The sequence below is a fragment of the Terrapene carolina genome, unplaced genomic scaffold (genome assembly GCF_002925995.2).
Source record: "Terrapene carolina triunguis isolate 2854851 unplaced genomic scaffold, T_m_triunguis-2.0 Scaffold93, whole genome shotgun sequence".
In the NCBI taxonomy this organism is placed as follows: Eukaryota; Metazoa; Chordata; order Testudines; family Emydidae; genus Terrapene; species Terrapene triunguis.
Window position 1 is genome coordinate 12,463,969 of NW_020664444.1, and position 18,091 is coordinate 12,482,059.

An 18,091-nucleotide genomic window follows, 5' to 3' on the forward strand; every position below is an offset into this window, starting at 1 on the left:
CCCTACCCCTATCTGATACCCACCCCAAGAGCTGTGGGGACCCTGATGTACTCCCCCATGGGCTGCGGGGATCCTGCCCCTACCCAATACCCGCCCCAGCGCTGTGGGGACCCTGATCTACTCCCCCATGGGCTGCGGGGGACCTGCCCCTACCGGCTTCCCGCCTTGGGGTGCTGGGGCGTTGCCTAGTCCAGGCTCTTCTAGAACACACAGGCCCGCACTGTCATCGTCCCCCCTTCGGGAGCCCCGCCCTCTGACTCAGCACAGTTGCAGGCCGCTGATTGGCCGCGTGCTGACTTAGCGCTTTAGAACGCGCCAGCGGCGAACCGTGATTGGTCCGGGGTGCGGATGTCATCATTAACCGCACGCGCCAGGCATGACTCGGCAAAGATGGGATTGGCCGCGCAGAGCGTGACTCAGCGGGAGGGCTGGATAAAAGGCCCGGCGAGGCGAGGCTGGTTGTGGATACGCTATAGCGCGGGGAACGTGCGGTGAGTGAGTGCTCGGCCGGACCGCGTTTCTGTGCGAGCGGACGCATCCCTGGAGTGGGTCCCCCGGGGCACCAGCCCCTTCTCTTCAGCGCTGCTGTGAGGCTTGGGCCGGTGGCTGGGCTGCGGCCTCTGTCTCCTGGCGCTCAGAGTGCGCCTCCCCCCCATCTCCGTGCCCGGGGTTGGCCTTGGCTAGTGGGGCAGAGAAGGGCTCTGCTGACAGCTGCGGTCACCCACCCGCGCTGCCCAGGGCGGAGACAAGCGGGGGGGGGGGGGAGTTCCGGGGGGCGTCCTCTGTCCAAATCTAAAGATTGCTCCTATGAAATGCTTTGATTAAAAAAAATGCTTTGTTTACTGGGGGTGAGGTGAAGCTGGGTTGATACTGCAATAAACTAAACCCACAACTTCATTTTTGAAGGTGACAGCTGTAGTAGCCAAGGAGCTTGAAGGATCTGCTGGCCTATTATGGAGTTTCCAGACTTGGGCAAGCATTGTTCAGAAAAAACTTGCAAACAGCTGGGTAAGATGCACTTTGAATGCAACTACTGGTATAGTTAGTTTACTACATTCTGTTATCTGCTCTAGTCCTCTTGATTGCTTTGCATGAACCAAATTAACTCTCCTAGAGACAAGGGGTACTCCAGAAGTTGGGGTGATTTACTGAATGAAAGTCCATGTCTGGTTCTGACTAGTAGTGGTGCACTGACATAAGATCAGCTGAACCCATAAATGCCAAAGGGCCATGTGCATCAAATCCTCCTGGGGGGAACCTGACTTGAGGTATGAGATGGATACTCCTGATTTAGAGAACAGGCGTGAGATGAATTTGTTTTCACTGCCAAGACCAGAGGAGTCTGACTAGACAATATCTTCTAGTCCTAGTAAAATGTACCCATCGGTACTCTTAGAATACTTGCTTAACTACACAAGGTATGCAATACTAATGTTGCTTACCCACAAACTAATACTCCCAGCACTTTCTTAGGAACAACCTGAACCAAATACTTCAATGCTGTCCCAAAGGTCATATTGTTGGGTCAGCAGAGAAACTTGAGATCAGAAAATCCTGTCTGCTATCCCAAGGCCTTCATATCTGAGGATTGTTAAACTCATCACATCTGATCTCTAGCATAGTAGTACAGGAAGTGAGAGTCTTTGTGGACAAGCCTTGAAATGAGCTGATAGAGCAGTACAGATCTTGGAGAAGAGAGGAACTAAAGAAGCAAGTGCAAACTGTCCTACACTAAACTATTGCGGATATCTGTCAATCTGCATCTGAGATGTCTAGAATTACAGCCAGAACTGAAATAAACCTCCAACCATCAGTGAAATCCTAGAATCCAGAGAAGCACCTCAGGCTGTGGACTCTGGCAAGACAGGTATACAGTATGCCTGTCAAAATATCTGGATTTCTTGTAATGCATTGAGTCTCCTGTTACTATATATAGATCTGCTATTAATCATGAGGATACCCCAAGAATAGTTGCAGATGCTACACTTCTATAAGCTGTCTCAGCCATTCACTCTAACAGCTGGGAGACTTTAGTATTTGGGTATACTGAAGTGAACTAAAGCAAATCTGCTGTGACTTGAGGCCTGGGAGAGTATTTGGTGCCTCTGACTAATATGCCCCCTGAACTATTAGCAGCTGCTGTGGTGGTGAGAGAGGGGACGGGGCAGTTTGTTTCACTGTATTGGTGGTTTAACACGTCTTGCAAGTAACTTGTGAATTAAAAGGCAGAAATGAGGCTACCTTAGCACTTTCAAATTCAGAGAAGCTAGCTCTTCTCCCTGTTGCTCACTAAAATATACAACTTGGAATGGCCTAAACTAGTTCCATGTGAAGCTGTCTTGGATTCTGAGTAACCAGACACCTGCTTGGGTATTACCTACTTAATGCCTGGGGAATTTACTCAGTGATTGTTTTAGTATTACTTTAAAAGGTAAATGTCTACATCTTCCCCATTTAGGACTTGCAGGCATATAATGTTATCTGCTTATTACAGATTTCCTTCCTTTAAAATGTGATGCATGTAAGGAAGTTTTCTGTAAAGATCACATCACATATGACCAACACAAATGTACCTCTTCATATAAGAAGGTAAGTGTCTAATGGTAATTCCAAATGCTTGCACTTAAGGAATTCTCTAGCTGTGATGAAAGCCAACTTTGAAACCTGATTAGGAGTTTCTTGTAGCCTGCTTTGCTGGGTCTTCTGCTTGCAGTAGACTTGGATTTAGTTTACAACTGAATTTAAAAGTTCAAATGGTAAAACTCGAAGCTGTAGCAAACCTGATTGCATCCTTCACTTAAATTGGGCTCCCATAAAGAGTGCAGATACAGTACCTTGCATCTTCAGCAATGCAGTGGCTACCAGTTGAGGGTTCAGTGGTTTTTCTCAAAACCTTAACTTGATTTAAAAAAAGTCTATGAACATGAAACTACAGAAAAGCAAATGACAAAATATTTGGATGGAAAGTCTGATTAGTGATAACATTGGGCTATAATATGGGTCAGTATGAACTGGAATTTGGGTTATCAAGACAGTTCTCAAATTTGCATTCTAGCAATGCAGAATTACTGGCCAGAATAAGTACAGCCTTATTTGAAATAAACACTTCATCTTATCTAGGTCCAGAATCTGACTTGACAAGTCATCTAATGTAGTTAACAAATGTGCTGTTCTTGTGCAGTCTTCAAACTCTTGTCACCTGTATTCTCTTGCTGCAGTTGCTTGTGGTTCTAGAACCATAGTTGTATGCCAGACCTGGAAACTCAACAAAAGGACTTGCACAATTAGGGCTAGGGAAGAAACCAAATCAACAAGGAAAGTGTTCAAGATTTGAAAATTACATGATCTAAAAGCAAATTAGATGGGACTTAATTGTAGCTGGCTAGCTCTAACTACAATGATGTTGACATGGACTTCCTGTAGTAACTGGAAATGCAGAATCCAGCACTGCTGAAGTGGATGTGCTGGAAGTTCTGAAGAGAACTTGGTATAGGAATGGAGGGCCACTTTTTTTTTTTCTCCCTCTTCAAAGGCAAGGGATGGAAATCTGAGTTGTCTTCCTTTTTGAAATCTTGCTTTCAGTCCCATTTCTAATCTGATAACTTCACTGTCTTCAGGATGTGCAGGTTCCAGTATGCCCTTTATGTAACACTCCCATCCCAGTGAGAAGAGGAGAGATGCCAGACATTGTAGTTGGAGCACACATGGACAGGGACTGCAAATATGATCCTACTCAGCAGAAACAGAGGGTAAGGAAACTCCCTTTGAAATTTAAATTGATGCTTATGGAGACAAGCCTCCTAACTGCACAACAGTATGACACAGGCAGCAGCAATGCAAGCTCACTTGCCTGTGCTGACACTAGGCCTCAGGCTTCCTCTGGAAGACTCCTAGAAGAGATCCCTACACTCATAATTCTTTGCCTGACTACTGATCAAGATCTGAGCATTAGTCCAATTAGTGGTAGAGAACCATCTACACTGTGGACCAGCAAACAGTGATTCGATCTGTTCATCAGCCTTTCCTGACCAGTTGGGTTTGAACTGGTGAGCAAGCTAAAGGCGTTGAGTACCCAAACAATCTAGTACCTCTGACTTAGCAAGCACTAACTGGTATTATTGCCAAGACCAGAAACTGTCACTCTTGCTCTGCACTATGGTTATATTTTGCCCAGTAAGCAGTATAGAATATTTTCCTCTGAATTCAAGGAGTTGGAACAATCTTATTCTAATTCAAACTGCTCTCTAAATTTCAGGTAAATCCAATTTAGAGGCCTGCATGCCATCTTGATCAGATTAGAAAATTAATTTGCAAGTAATGTGTGAAGTATTTGCTGCTTGAACTAAAGCAACTGTCCTGTACTACATTTTAGATTTTCACAAATAAGTGCTTAAAAGAAGGCTGCAAACGGAAAGAGATGATGAAGCTTGTTTGTAACCAATGCCATGGAAACTTCTGTATAAAACATCGGCATCCTCTGGATCATGACTGCAAAGGGGCAGGTAGCTCCATCTCCAAAGCTGGGTAAGGATGTTAAATTTCAGAGTGTGGGGGGAAACAGGCTGAGGTAGGAAAGCAATTGCCAGAGCGAGGGGAGATCCTACCATTATCTCTGCAACTTGCAGCTAAATGAGTTCTCAAATGATCTCTGGGAGGACACAGTTGGTCAGCATCTCACTGAAGTATTATGCTCTTTTAATCTTAAAGCCCTTGCTCCCAGAAGTTAATCTTTAGTCCCGCAATTTAAGAATTCCTTTGGAAGGAAAGGATGACTGACTTTTCTAGTGGTGAGCCTTTTGAATCAGACTAACTTCTACTGAATTTCTGACTTCTCTAAGGCACCAATTCCCTTAGTATCCAAGTGTTACTGTAGGAAACAATGAGTATAAACTTGAGCCTTTCTAATGAGTAACATGTCTCTTCTAGGCACAGCTACCTTCCTTGCTCCATGCAATAGGATTCTAGAGCAGCTGGGTGACCAGTTCTCCACAAATCTGGAAGTGGATGGATGTGTGATTGGTGGTGGAATAAACAGATGTTCAGCATGGTTCTATTTCCTTGTAGATCTGCAGCTATAATGAGAGCATCTGAATCCAACTTCAGGCCAGCTGGATCAAACAAGAGGTCTTCTAACTGGTATCTTCAGCGCAACAGGTATAAACTGAAGTGTGGTTATGAGATTAGCAAAACAAGATGACATAAATCAGAGCCTTGTGTCTACAGGATGTAGAAACTGCCATTGGCACGCCTTCCTTATAACTTTTATTATAGTTGCCAGTTGACATGTGAGCAATGCCAGGTGTGTAAAGGAGGGGCATATAACAGTCCAAGACATGGCTAATTGCCACAGTGACCAAACAATCTCTGCATAGTGGATAAATGTACAGTCTTCAAATTCCTACTTATTACAATGACCTAGTAGCTGACTCTGTCCAGCACTTGACCTGGTCAAGATATAAGAACTCATTATTGGGTCACTAGTGTCATTAGTTCAGGCATCAGACTATTTCAACACTTAAATAGCTATTCAAACCTTCCTTGTTAGGGTTGATCGCTGCAGGACTTGAGCCTAAATCTGTAATTTATTCTGTTCTTTCAGATGCTGATGAGCTGAGGCAGTCCTAATGGCTGGATGAAATTCTCCTTTAAACTAATGTAAATTTATTGTCTAAAGCATGTGCATATTTTTCTACAGTACAAATAAACTATAAATTATTTTATCTTAATCTCTTTACTGTCCTTTACAAAAAGGAAAAGCAATTTATTGGAAGCTATATGTTCTGTTCTCTGTATTTAGAATACCTCAGTCCTAATAGAATAGCAAGCGTCTTCTCCTTGTAAAACCAAACAGCATGGAAATTGAGGAAGAAGGAAACCTCTGTATGCCTATAGCAAAAGGATACACTAAAGTAGTGAACAAAACGCTGCTGTTACTACTAATACCACACCCCCAAGCCTGGACCACTGCACATCTGAAATCCATTTGGAACAAGCTGTAGTTAAGCAGGGTATAGTATGATCATGTCACCTGATCCATCTGTATTGGCTGTAGGGTGCAGTTTAAAGTAAACTCCAGCTGTGGCGTTACTAAGTCAGGTATCTACCATCAACTGTCTGAGGGACTCCCTATGGGATGCTGCTCAACAGAGGTGTATGAGCAGAACTCATTTCTAGAACTCACTTGTCCTGTACTTAGAAATATGAATCATCTTCAGGATGTCCTACAAAGTTCAATCTTCTTACTTTGTGCAAGAGGAAATATAGCTGTGCTTATAAGAGGAGTGAGAGGTTTATTTGTTTGCTTAATATGATGGGAAGAGCTGCATTTGTATCCTCTCCCCCCACCCCCTGTAGCATATGCAGTGCTCTTATAAACAAATTATGCCACATTTTCAAATGAAAAACTAAAGTCCTTAAGTAGCTAGTCACCAACTTTCAACAATATATAGCAGTTTTGCTTAGGGATTGAAAATAGTGTTTCAGATGAGCTGGACAGGGCTCAGTGTTGACCAAGAATGTAACTACCTGAACTCTAAGCAGGCCACTCATCTAAATTTGATGCCAGGTGGTCAGGACCTCAATTTCATGTCTCATTAGAACAATACCATTTCCACTAACAGCCTGTGACCCTCTACTATTCTGCTGGAGCATTGGTTTAGAACTAATAGAGGCAGATTCCAATCTCCTGAATCACCACTAGCTACAATGAGTTCATATTCAATCTTGCTTAGCTTGCGAAAGAGAAAGCTCACAGCACAAACTTCTGAACCAATACTAGGAATAATGGTTTCTGTTTTAAAAGTTGTAGTCTTTTGCTCCAGAGGCAGCAGTGAAGCATAAAGGGATGCCTATATTTGTTGTGTTCACACACAATAACTTCTATTACTAGGGAAGCTAACAGTGTAGGTGATCATCAATCTCCTATACTTATAGTATCCCTCTAGACTGAGTTTAATTCTCAGAATGCATAGGAAAAGTGGAGTTAAGATCCCTTTATAAGAATGTAGGAGTTACACAATTTTAGTCTTGTAACTAAGGCATTGTCACCTTACCATTGCATTTCCTGGTTTTAAACAATGTCCACTCTGCTCCCTTTAGATCCTTGTTCTGAGGAGTTGGTCAGGGCGATTGTAGCACTTAGTCCTCTTTGAGCCTTTTTGTCCAATCCAATATCTACAAACTAGCAATATGTTTCCCCAGTTTTGAGTTAGAATGTGGTGGATGAAGAGAGAATGGTAGCTTTTGATAGGATGGATGTGGTGGTCAATTCCTCTTTGAGGGAAAATGCTACCATGGGACCCCTTTGACTAAATGACCTTCAGAGTTGTACCACAACAGGCCCTGTGCCTTTAAGGAGTACAGCAATTTTCAAGGCCCTCTGCCAATGGATTTTAGAGTTGGCTTTAAACAGAAATCCTGCTAGAACCCTAATTAGGGTGTTGCTCCCATGCCTCCATAATCAGTTTGTTTAAAAAGTATCTTTAATCATTCAGGATGAAAGGTACCATATGCATTTAAAATCCTCCACCCTCTCCTCCTCACCATTTTCCTAGGAAACTTCCCTAGGGAAGCCAGTTTCATAGGTGGAGAAACTGCTTCTATGTTGGAACCAAGTGACACTATCTAACTAAATTGGAAGTGATTTCATTGTCTGTAATACCACATTTCACCACAGGATGTCACAACAGGACCCACAATGAAATATTTCAGAGTAGCAGCCCTGTTAGTCTGTATCCGCAAAAAGAACAGGAGTACTTGTGGCACCTTAGAGACTAACAAATTTATTAGAGCATAAGCTTTCGTGGGCTACAACCCACTTCTTCGGATGCATATAGAAGTGGGTTGTAGCCCACGAAAGCTTATGCTCTAATAAATTTGTTAGTCTCTAAGGTGCCACAAGTACTCCTGTTCTTTTTAATGAAATATTTGTTGCTACTTAAATCACAACTCTAGAATATGAAAACCAATGAGGAGTCCTTGTAGCAGCTTAGAGACTAACATTTATTTGGGCATAAGCTTTTGTGGGCTATAACCCACTTCATCAGATACATGGAGTGGAAAATACAGTAAACAGGTATAAATTATACAGCACATGAAAAGATGGGAGTTGCCTTACCAAGTTGGGAGGGTGGGGGTCAGTGCTAACAAGGCCAATTCAATTAGGGTGGATGTGGCCCATTCCCAATAGTTGACAAGAAGGGGTGAATATCAACAGAGGGGAAATTACTTTTTGTAGTGACCCAGTCACTCCCATCCTTCCATGTGCTGTATATTTATACCTGCTTACTGTATTTTCCACTCCATACATCTGATGAAGTGGGTTATAGCCCACAAAAGCTTATGCCCAAATAAATTTGTTAGTCTCTAAAGTGCCACAAGGACTCCTCATTGGTTTTTATTGATACAACATGGCTACCCCCTGAAACTCTAGAATATGACACCCTTGGAAATTTCAACCATATTATAATCGAGGTAGGGCTCATCTTGTATTTTTCTATTTAGTATATATACATACCATGGCAAAAAGTGTTCCTTGACCATTTATTCAAATGTGAAAACAAATTCATGCTCCTTTTTGTATTGTTTTATATTATTCTAGCAAATGAGCTTTCTGAGAGGAATGATTGTGGAAACAGAAAATATTGGTGAATAAATAAATAGTGGAGAATATCTATGGAAAGCAAAACTTTGTAAACAAGTATTTGTACTAGTATCCTAAGAGGTATATACTCATTCACTCAGGCCACAGCATCTGTTTCTGTTTCCTGTGTGCCCAAACAATTTACCAACACTGTAACGGTTTCAAATATCAAATATTACAACCTACAGATTAAAAATGAGTTGATGCATTTATTTAACAGCTAATTTCTCAGTTCCATATTCACTGGTTGTGAGGGAGCCTGTGGCAGAGCTGCGTTTCATGGATGAAAATGCATCTGTGTCCACATGTGGATCGTAAGCTTATAGCTTCCCATGGACAACTTTGCCTAAGGTTCACGGAAACATATGTACTACAGTACTTTTATCATTTACAAGGTGGCAGCAAATATTAGACTACAAACTATAGACTCAGTGAGCTCTCTCCTCTCGTCACACACAAGCAGGGCAGAGCTGCAGGCTGATTAAGGTTGGGAGGTTGCAGCAAGAGGGATGGGGTGCACACCTAAATATGTCTAGACAAGGTGGGTGAGGTAATCTTTTACTGGACCAACTTCTATTGGTGTGAGAGACACGCTTATGCACTATACAGAGCTGGTCTTCAGGCCTATTAAGGGCAACTTGCTCTTTCTTGGTCCCGACTCCTCCTGAGAGAAGCGCTTAAACCAGCCACTGTCCAGACAGCATCTCCCGTCCATTGCCCAACACGGGCTCCAGGCTAAAGAATAGCAGCCTGAGCCAGAGGCACGTGTCACTGGGGCCGCAGGAGAGCGTGCGCGCTGAGGCAGCAGCACCCACCCCAGGGCAGCGCTGTGGCACGTGGTTTGGGAGGCGTGGGGTGGGAGGGGGAACGAGAGGAGCGTTGCGGGGAAGACACGCGGCTGACTCCAACGGCTGGGAGGAGCCAAGTTCCTGGGGCCCCTCCCACTCCGGAAGCGGAGAGCCCGGCTGTCCCGACTCAGCGCACAGCGATGATGTCAACACAGTGAGCCCCCACCCCACCCGCACGCGGGCCGGCCCTCTCGGAGCGCACATGCGCGCACGTCCGGGCATAGAGGCGGGTTTAAGACAAAGATGGCTTTCTATTGGCCACTCCCGTGATTGACAAAGCGAAATCCAACGAGGCTCCCTCGCTGGCCTTCGGGAGCCAATGAGAGAGAGGGGGCGTTCTGCAGCGCCAAGCCCGGGGCTCAGTTAAATGTGCTGAGGCGGGTCTGACAGGTGCGTGGCGGGTGGACTGGGGGGAGTCTTAGTAGGCGCCTCTGTGGGGTGGGGGTGGGGGTGGGGGCGGGGGCGGCGGCGGCGGCGGCGGCTCCTGTTCCAAGTCTCTTACGGGCGCAGAAAGCCCCGGGGTGAGGCAGAGCTCCCCGCCTGAGGCCCCGAGGAGCGGTCGCCGGAGGGAAGCCTGCTCGGCTGCCCCCAGCCTGAGGGGGCCGTGTGGGTGGCTCCCCGGAGGGCCTGGTGGGGGCAGAGCCTTGTGGAGGAGATTCCTTCCGTTGGGGCCGGGGGGAGGGGCAGTGACTGAGGGTGAGGGGCACTCACTAAGGGCATGGGGTAGGGATGCTGAGAGTGAGCAGTACTGGGCCCTTCCCCACCCGACTCTCCCGTGTTTCGGATGACCATGCAGCAGGCAGTGGCCTCCTCGCCGCTGGGTAGCTCCGCAGGAGGCTCTCTCTGCCTTGAATCTGGGCGGCGGCAGTAATGCCCAGCTCCTAACCGAGCAGGAGGGGAGCGCTGCTCCAGTAGCATCCAGATTCCAGGGCATTGCGTGGTATTTTTGGAAGAGCAAATTATTCCGTCGTCTCCTGGTTGCATAAGCTGATTACACATCAGGCCCTGGTTAGAATGCTCCGTGGACCGGGGGGTGAGCGGTGCTGGTGTATTGGCCTGCAGCACACATGTAGAGAGAATGAGACTAGAGGTGTCAGTACAAAAAACCTGAAGTATTGTAATTGACCAACACTCAGTACCAGTGTGTTGTGTTATAGTGACAACAGCTCTTACTCCCTGTGTACTGACCGTAACCCACCGAGTAACCGTTTAAGGTCTTTGTCAGTGTTGCTAGTAGATTTTGCTGGTCAGTCTGTGATTAAATACCATACAACTGTAAACTTCCTTTCCCCCCACATCCTTTCTAGTGCCTGCTCACCATATGGGCACTTTGTAGGATACATAGCAGCCTTCGTCACAAACAAGTGACTGATAAACATGGTATAATTAAAATCGCTAGTAATTATTGTAGTAGCTGACCATCTGAGGATGGCTGGATATTTTCTCTCTTCATGCCACGCAGCTGACCATAAAATAAAGTTGATGTGTCACTGTATTAAAGTTACAGTTGCTACCAGATTAAACTGAAACCGTTACAGTAAATCTTTTAGTTTTCCCTGGGAAAACATTTTGATGTTTCTTTGTTTTTAAAGCATCACAAAATAAATCTTTTTTACAGATTTACATATTAGTAACTTTTTGAAATGCTATTCTATATGGAAATTGGTGCAGAACTGTTAGAGCCTTTTACTGGAAATTCAGTCAGACAGGCTGAGTATTGCCTAGGTGGTCTGGAGATATCCAGCAACTGTATCTTCCTTCACGGCCCCTTGAATGTTTCAGGTTGATGGTGTGGCTGAAATGCCTATAGGTTTTAGTCGCTGTCAGCTGCAACAAATGCATCATAGATGTGGTTGTTGCCAAATGTAAGTTAGAGCAATCCATGAGGACCAGACCAGTGTGTGTCTGATGTCAGATCCAGGGCTATCTTGGAATCTCTCCCCCTTCCCCATCCCCAGGCTGTCTGAAATTAAATGCAAAATAATTCTCTATTTAAACACATTTTCCCCCTTGCACATCATCCAAAATTGAATCCATACCCATTTGTTGTTTATTAATTATAATATTTTAGTACTTTTCAAAATACCCAGTCCTAATTGGAGCCAATTAAGCTGCACATTCAACACTTTTCCTAATATGAAGTTTGACCAAACCCAAATGTAGTAAATAATACTCCCAACTGATGCTAAGTTGGCTGGGGAGCAGGTGTTTTAAAAATTGATAAAATTCTATATTTATTCTCCTTTCTTCTGTGATTTGACTTCCACAATTTACTGCCATTTTGATGCAATTCATTGTGACAAAACCTCCTTCACAAATGGATTTGGGGTAAAAAATTTGGTTTAACTCCACTCCAGTGTTGCTTTCCAGCATTGTACATTAATTAGCTCATACTGAATTGTAGCTGAAATGTATCTTTCTGTGTCTGTCAACTAATTTCAGAATAGAAAAAAAATACGAGAAACCCAGAAATGAAGGAAGAAAAAAGGAGGAAAAAATCAAAACGGCGTGTGGCAGAAAAGGAACAACCAGTCCATGAAACTGAACCAAAGAAAAAGAAACAAAACCTGGAGGTAAGTGCCCAAGAATGAATCAGTTTGTTTAGTTTGCTGGTATGTTGGTAATCCCAACACTACAGAAATAGAGAGGTATAATACCGGATCTGAATGCATTATTAGATTGAGTCCATGATGCATCCAGGGTGAAACAAAGTTAAAATATGAATGGATCTATGGGCAGCTGCTCTCCAGGCATGTCTGTTTTTAAAGAGTGTAACAGTGGCCTAAGTATATGATCACCGTCTGTGTAGGGTGTTTAATATGAAAGATGTCAGGGTCTAAAGGTGAAATGGGAACCAAGTGGCTGCGATTTCTCTGGAATAACATCAGATGGGAAGATAGGCATAGCCTAAGACAACACATAATCCTGAGCACCCAGATACCATGTTTGGAAAAATTTGAAAGATTTGTTTTGAAAATTGTGTTGCATTAAAAATGATGCTTGTGTGCTCACTGCAGTCATGGAAACTTGTACTTTGTGACTGACCAGAAGGTGTCAGCAGCCTCTTCACATATAGAGCACGTACAAATTAATTTTAAAGGAACTGAATTTAACAGCATAACAACAGATTCCAATAAAAAGGAATCTTTCCCCACCTGCTGGAAACTCTTTTCTTTAGCGCACTACTGCATGTAATTGTGTCTTGCAAAAGCAGAGTTGCAGAATTGTTCTCACAGGAATGGTATGTGAACATGGTATTCCTATTCAGCTATTATGAGGAGAAGCAATACTTCAAATGTCATGTATTAAAATCTAATGGCTTTGGTGGCACTTTAAGAGGCAAGCATCAAAGTTCCAGTTCTTACACTTATCAATTAGTGTTTGTTGTCTCTGCAGTTGGGTACCTTGCCTGAATGAAATATTCAAATATAGATCTGCAAAGTCTATGTAAAATCATTCAGGTCCTGCCAGTCAAATGATCCAGAGATCAATTAAAAAGCTTGACCAAACAGATGTCAAGTATATTAATATTGTAGATGAGAGAACAGGAAAAAAAATCCTGCCTTTCCTCAGGAGCTCTTGAAGTCTTAAATCCTGATCCTGCAAACATTTATGCATGTGCTTAAAGTTCAGGGTTTTCAGTAACATTGATCTGATTCCCCTTCCTGTTGTCATTTACAGTAAAACTCGTGGATGTTCATCTTTGGCTAGATTTTATTTAGGCTCAGTTAGCAAATGGGACAAGTATTTTGAGAGTGTTTCTTCACGTGTGAGTAAATGTCCCCAGCTTGTCTGAATACAGCTATTGCAGCATTGAGGTTATGGTATTGCGCCTATAAGGTTCAGAAAAGCTGTGAAGTCCTTGCAGTCTAGATTTCAAGTTAGTTGATCGGCCTCCAAACAGACTTAGCGAGGCGTCTGCTTCCTTCTACAGCAGGGGTCGGCAACCTTTCAGACATGGTGTGCCGAATCTTCATTTATTCACTGTAATTTAAGGTTTCACATGCCAGTAATACATTTTAACATTTTTAGAAGGTATCTTTCTATAAGTCTATAATATATAACTAAACTGTTGTTGTATGTAAAGTAAATAAGGTTTTTAAAATGTTTAAGAAGCTTCATTTAAAATTAAATTAAAATGCAGAGCCCCCCCGGACCGGTGGCCAGGACCCGGGCAGTGAGAGTGCCACTGAAAATCAGCTCACGTGCCACAGGTTGCCTACCCCTGTTCTACAGGAACCTCCTGAAAGCAAAATTAGGGAGTGTAGAATGTATAGGTCAGGAAGGGGAAGGGGGAGTCATAGTTTCAATTAAACTTGATATTTGATTATGAAGAGACAATCCTCCTCCTCTCTTCACACTACATATCCCAAAAGTACTTTAGGGATCTAGTAGGATACCTTAGCCTCCTTCAAGCGCCCCGTAAAATGAACAGGAAAGTAACTTGAGCTGGGTGGAAATAACTCTTCAGACAAAAAATTGTGTGTGATTTGGCGTGAGAATGCTAAAAGCAATTTAACAGAATTTTAACTATCTGTCTGTCTGCACAGCTAGCATCGTATAAAACAGGGGTAGGCAACCTATGGCATGTGTGCCAAAGGCAGCACGTGAGCTGATTTTCAGTGGCACTCTCACTGCCCGGGTCTTGGCCACCGATCCGGGGGGCTCTGCATTTTAATTTAATTTTAAATGAAGCTTCTTAAACATTTTAAAAACCTTGTTTACTTTATATACAACAATAGTTTAGTTATATATTATAGACTTGTAGACAGAGACATTCTAAAAACATTAAAATGTATTACTGGCACGTGAAACCTTAAATTAGAGTGAATAAATGAAGACTTGGCACACCACTTCTGAAAGGTTACCAACCCCTGGTATAAAACAAACCCTTCTCCCCAGACAGACCTTATAAACCAGTAAAACTCAGACCTCAGTGGTTCAGGAGCCAAATTAGCGATCAGCATTACCCCAAGAGCCGTGATAGTCTGAATTCATTGCTTCATTTACTATTTTTATTATATATATATAAGATATATCTCAATTAATTCTCACAGCGAAATGACTGACCAAGTATTATTGTATCAACTACAATTGGTTAATAACATAGTAAAAGCATCCTGCTTGGTTAATAATTAAATCACACAGTGTTTTAATATCATGTGCTGCAAAGAGCCACAGGAGACACGTTAAAGAGCCACTTGTGGCTCACAAGCATCAGTCTGAGTATCGCTTTATAAACCTTAAGAATGCAGAGCCATTCTGGACTGTTAGATGTCTTGTCTGATCAACTGTTGAGATACAAAAGTTAGTTTCTGCTCATTGTATAGGCTGTTGCACAGTGGAAGGAGGGAAATATTTATTAAAGAACAGTATCCTTAAATGCTATCTAAGAACATCACTAAGCGCAACAGTCATGAGAATTACAGGAGTTAGTGGGTGGCTTAGATATGTATGCAGTGTTAGTTTTATGGAGCACCATATAAGGCCTATGCTAAGCTATTTTTTGGCATCAGCATTATAAACTGTAACTGTTGATACCAAGAAAGCATAACTTAGTAAACCACATTTTTACTGTTTGAAATTACTGTTGAAAGTAACAAATGTGAGATACATTTTAACACTTTGCTTCAAAAATGGTTAATGAATATTTTTGTCAGTTATTTATTGGACTTATTTTGGGGAATACCCAATTTAGTTATGATGGTTATTGTAAAGTAATACCTTTGTTCAGCAAACATTGTCAGAGGGTATGCAAAGTTTAGTAGGAAATATGAGGTAAAGCAACCATATTGGCATTGTCTGGTCTTAATGTGTGAATCTGTGAACTCATTTTTTGACACCCTGAAATAGAAGTTGTTAAAAGATATTAAACCTTCCAGCTTTTTAAAAAACAAGACAGTGAACCCTTTGCTAATAACCTTAAGCGCTAATTCTAAGCCAAATCTTGTCAAATCTTCTATGACTGTTATGTTATATTTAAAACTGTGCTGTCAGTGATTTTTTTCATAACTTAGAATTTTTCTTTTTTTGGTGTTTCCCTGGAATCTCACTTTTACAGTGTTTCTTTTATATTTGCGCTCTGTTTTGTTCTTGGAGGTTTACTTTGTTTAGGTTAGGGCTTCTCTTCCCTCTCCTCCCCCCCCCAAAAATGTAGCATTTTTTTCTGAAATCCGTATAGTATTTGAGCAATAGAAACAGACGGTGGGGAAAGACCTGCTAAATCATTAGTGTCGGTATGCAGGATTTTCATACGTAGGTAGGTAGTTTGATATATTTATATTTGAATTTAAATCTAGTATTGCTTTAAAATAAAGAGCTGACACCTTGCTAAATGTAGGGGGTGAGGGAGGAGTCACCAAGAATTCCAAAAGAGTATTGAATAAAGCGTAATGAAGTGTGACTGTCTTTTAATGTAGTAGCTTTGATTCAAAGTGTAATTGTAACTTTTTGAATTCTTGAAGCAGAAAGGTTCAGACAGGGTACAGTTGCTTACTAGGTTCTTATAAGGAACCTTTTATGGCGATGGAAAAAAAGCCAAAAGATACTTTTAGTCTTTTAAAGCTAACAGATGCAACTACATTTGGCACTGGAGAGGTTTCACTGGTTCATTAAGTCACTATTTACCCGTGATTTACTTTTAGCTATTCCAGCAGAGCATTTTCAGGCTGCAAAGTGGAAAATGTAAATCTCTAATTGATTTCCGTGTAGAGCTGCGGGAGGACAAGTTAAAATGTGTCTTCAGTGGCTGGATTTAGTATTACATTGATCATTCTTTCATGACATTTGTTCCAAAAATACTTACTAGCATAAGGCAAAAGCATTCTTCTTTGGAACAAGTTTACTTTTCAGAGTAATCTTGGTGTTCTATTGATTTTCATCTACTTGTTTCCTCCTTTTACATTAAATGGCAAATGTTTTCATGAATGTTCTTAGAACTATAATTCTAACTGACTTCGCATTTCTGTAGTGGAGTTAAGGAGCATATTGTATATGTTTTTAGTCTTTGTTCAGTCCTGTGTTTTTACTAATAGCTTATCATAATGTTACCATTTTATTAAAATATTTAGCAGTAAATGCCACACATTTTACTATTATTTTTAATTTACCCGAACATGTCAGTTATTTCTTTTTTTGTAATTTATCAATATGATCATATTTTAAAACTGTTTTTAATTTGAAATTGTCATCCTCAAGCCACATAACATAGAAATAATAGACATGGGGCAAATGGATTCTAAGTTGTGCATTCCAGGTTGACAGTCGTAATTTAAAAGCACCATTTTCCCAAAATTAGCTTTTTAAAGTTCTCCGATACAGAAAAATTTCAGTCTGCTGACATAAGGATTTCAGTATTGTTTAATATGCCAGATTTAAGTTCATTGTTTGATGACATGAGCATTGCATGTTGCATCATGTGTGTCCTTTTCCCCACTTGTTCACAAGAATGGGCCAGGCAAACAGAGAAGCTGGATGGCTAATGATTATCCATTATACATGTGAAAAATGCCTAGATTTCTATAACAAGCATTTGTGTATTCTGTGGCAATTACTTTGTGTGTCTGCAGAATACCAGATCACTCACAAATCACTTACCACGAATGTGCTTCTTTTTTTATATACATACACAAACAGTGCACAGGATTTTCAAAAGTGACTGTTGATTTTGGGTGCCTCAATTTCTGCATGCCAGATTTCAAGAGAGGTGTGCTCAACACTTTTTAAAAATCAGACCTCTTTAAGGTTGTCAGTTACAGGGAAAGCTGCGCTTTTAGACTCCTTTTAGCTGAGCTAAATGAACACGTTTGGGGACAGGTTTCACTACCCTCACACCTCTCTGGGTGCAACGATGTGTTCCTACTGCTCCTAGTCTGTCTCTCTGGGTTGCAGCTCCCATTTCCCAACTGTCATAAACATGACAGGGCCCAGTTGGGTTTGGCAGCAGTAAGCCACTGTTCCTCCAGTAGCCTGTGACAATGACTAATTAAAGTGACTCAAAACCAGCTTCTTCAAAACAAAACATTAATTATTCACCCAAGGGTACATGGTATGCAGAGCATAGGGTAAAAACAATAAAGGCTTTTATACCTACTTCCTCTTAATTAAACCTTAATCTTTCCTTGTAGATTTTTGTAAATTACATTCAGCCCAGTTACTTCCACAGACTGCCGGGGGGAGCTTGCTTGCTACAGTTTCCATGTGTCTCTTTCTCTGTGGGCAGGTCTTCACTACAGCTTAAGTCGATCTAACTTACATTGCTCCGGGGTGTGAAAAAGACACTCCCCTGGGGTGACACAAGTTACTCCCCTGGCTGGACACTCACAAGGCGGCTGGTCCCAAATCACTAGACCAGTGGACTCCTAAGCTTTCCTTGGACTGAGTAGGCTGCAGCACAGTCTTTCCCCTTGGCCTCTCCAGCATACTTCCTGGATACAAGCTCTATGTCTGTTACCCCTTCCCAGAAAGAGGGTCTCTCAATCTGGCTGTCCAACTCTCCTGGGACAAGTGTAGACCTCCCCACTCCCTGGCTTCTTGGTAGTTTATGCATACCCTTTCCCAGAGCTCCATTCTTGTGGGTGCTCTGGATTTACCGTTCACCTCT

The 18,091-nt window shown here is 42.3% G+C and overlaps 1 protein-coding gene across 3 annotated transcripts; it reads left to right on the forward strand.

Annotated features, from left to right (window-relative positions):
• Positions 1–408: 408 nt before the first annotated feature.
• ZFAND2A (zinc finger AN1-type containing 2A) lies at positions 409–5,684 on the forward strand. Of its 3 annotated transcripts, XM_026650707.1 has the most exons (7): positions 409–491; positions 907–1,008; positions 2,495–2,589; positions 3,618–3,749; positions 4,373–4,524; positions 5,065–5,154; positions 5,600–5,684. In XM_026650707.1, the coding sequence occupies exons 2-7, from the start codon at positions 954–956 to the stop codon at positions 5,604–5,606; spliced, it is 531 nt and encodes a 176-aa protein (XP_026506492.1). In that variant the 5' UTR covers positions 409–491; positions 907–953; the 3' UTR covers positions 5,607–5,684. The 3 variants fall into 3 exon arrangements, with proteins under 3 accessions (XP_026506492.1, XP_026506491.1, XP_026506493.1); XM_026650706.2 differs by lacking the exon at positions 5,600–5,684 and having other exon boundaries at positions 5,065–5,429; XM_026650708.1 differs by lacking the exon at positions 5,600–5,684 and having other exon boundaries at positions 4,927–5,148.
• Positions 5,685–18,091: the final 12,407 nt, after the last annotated feature.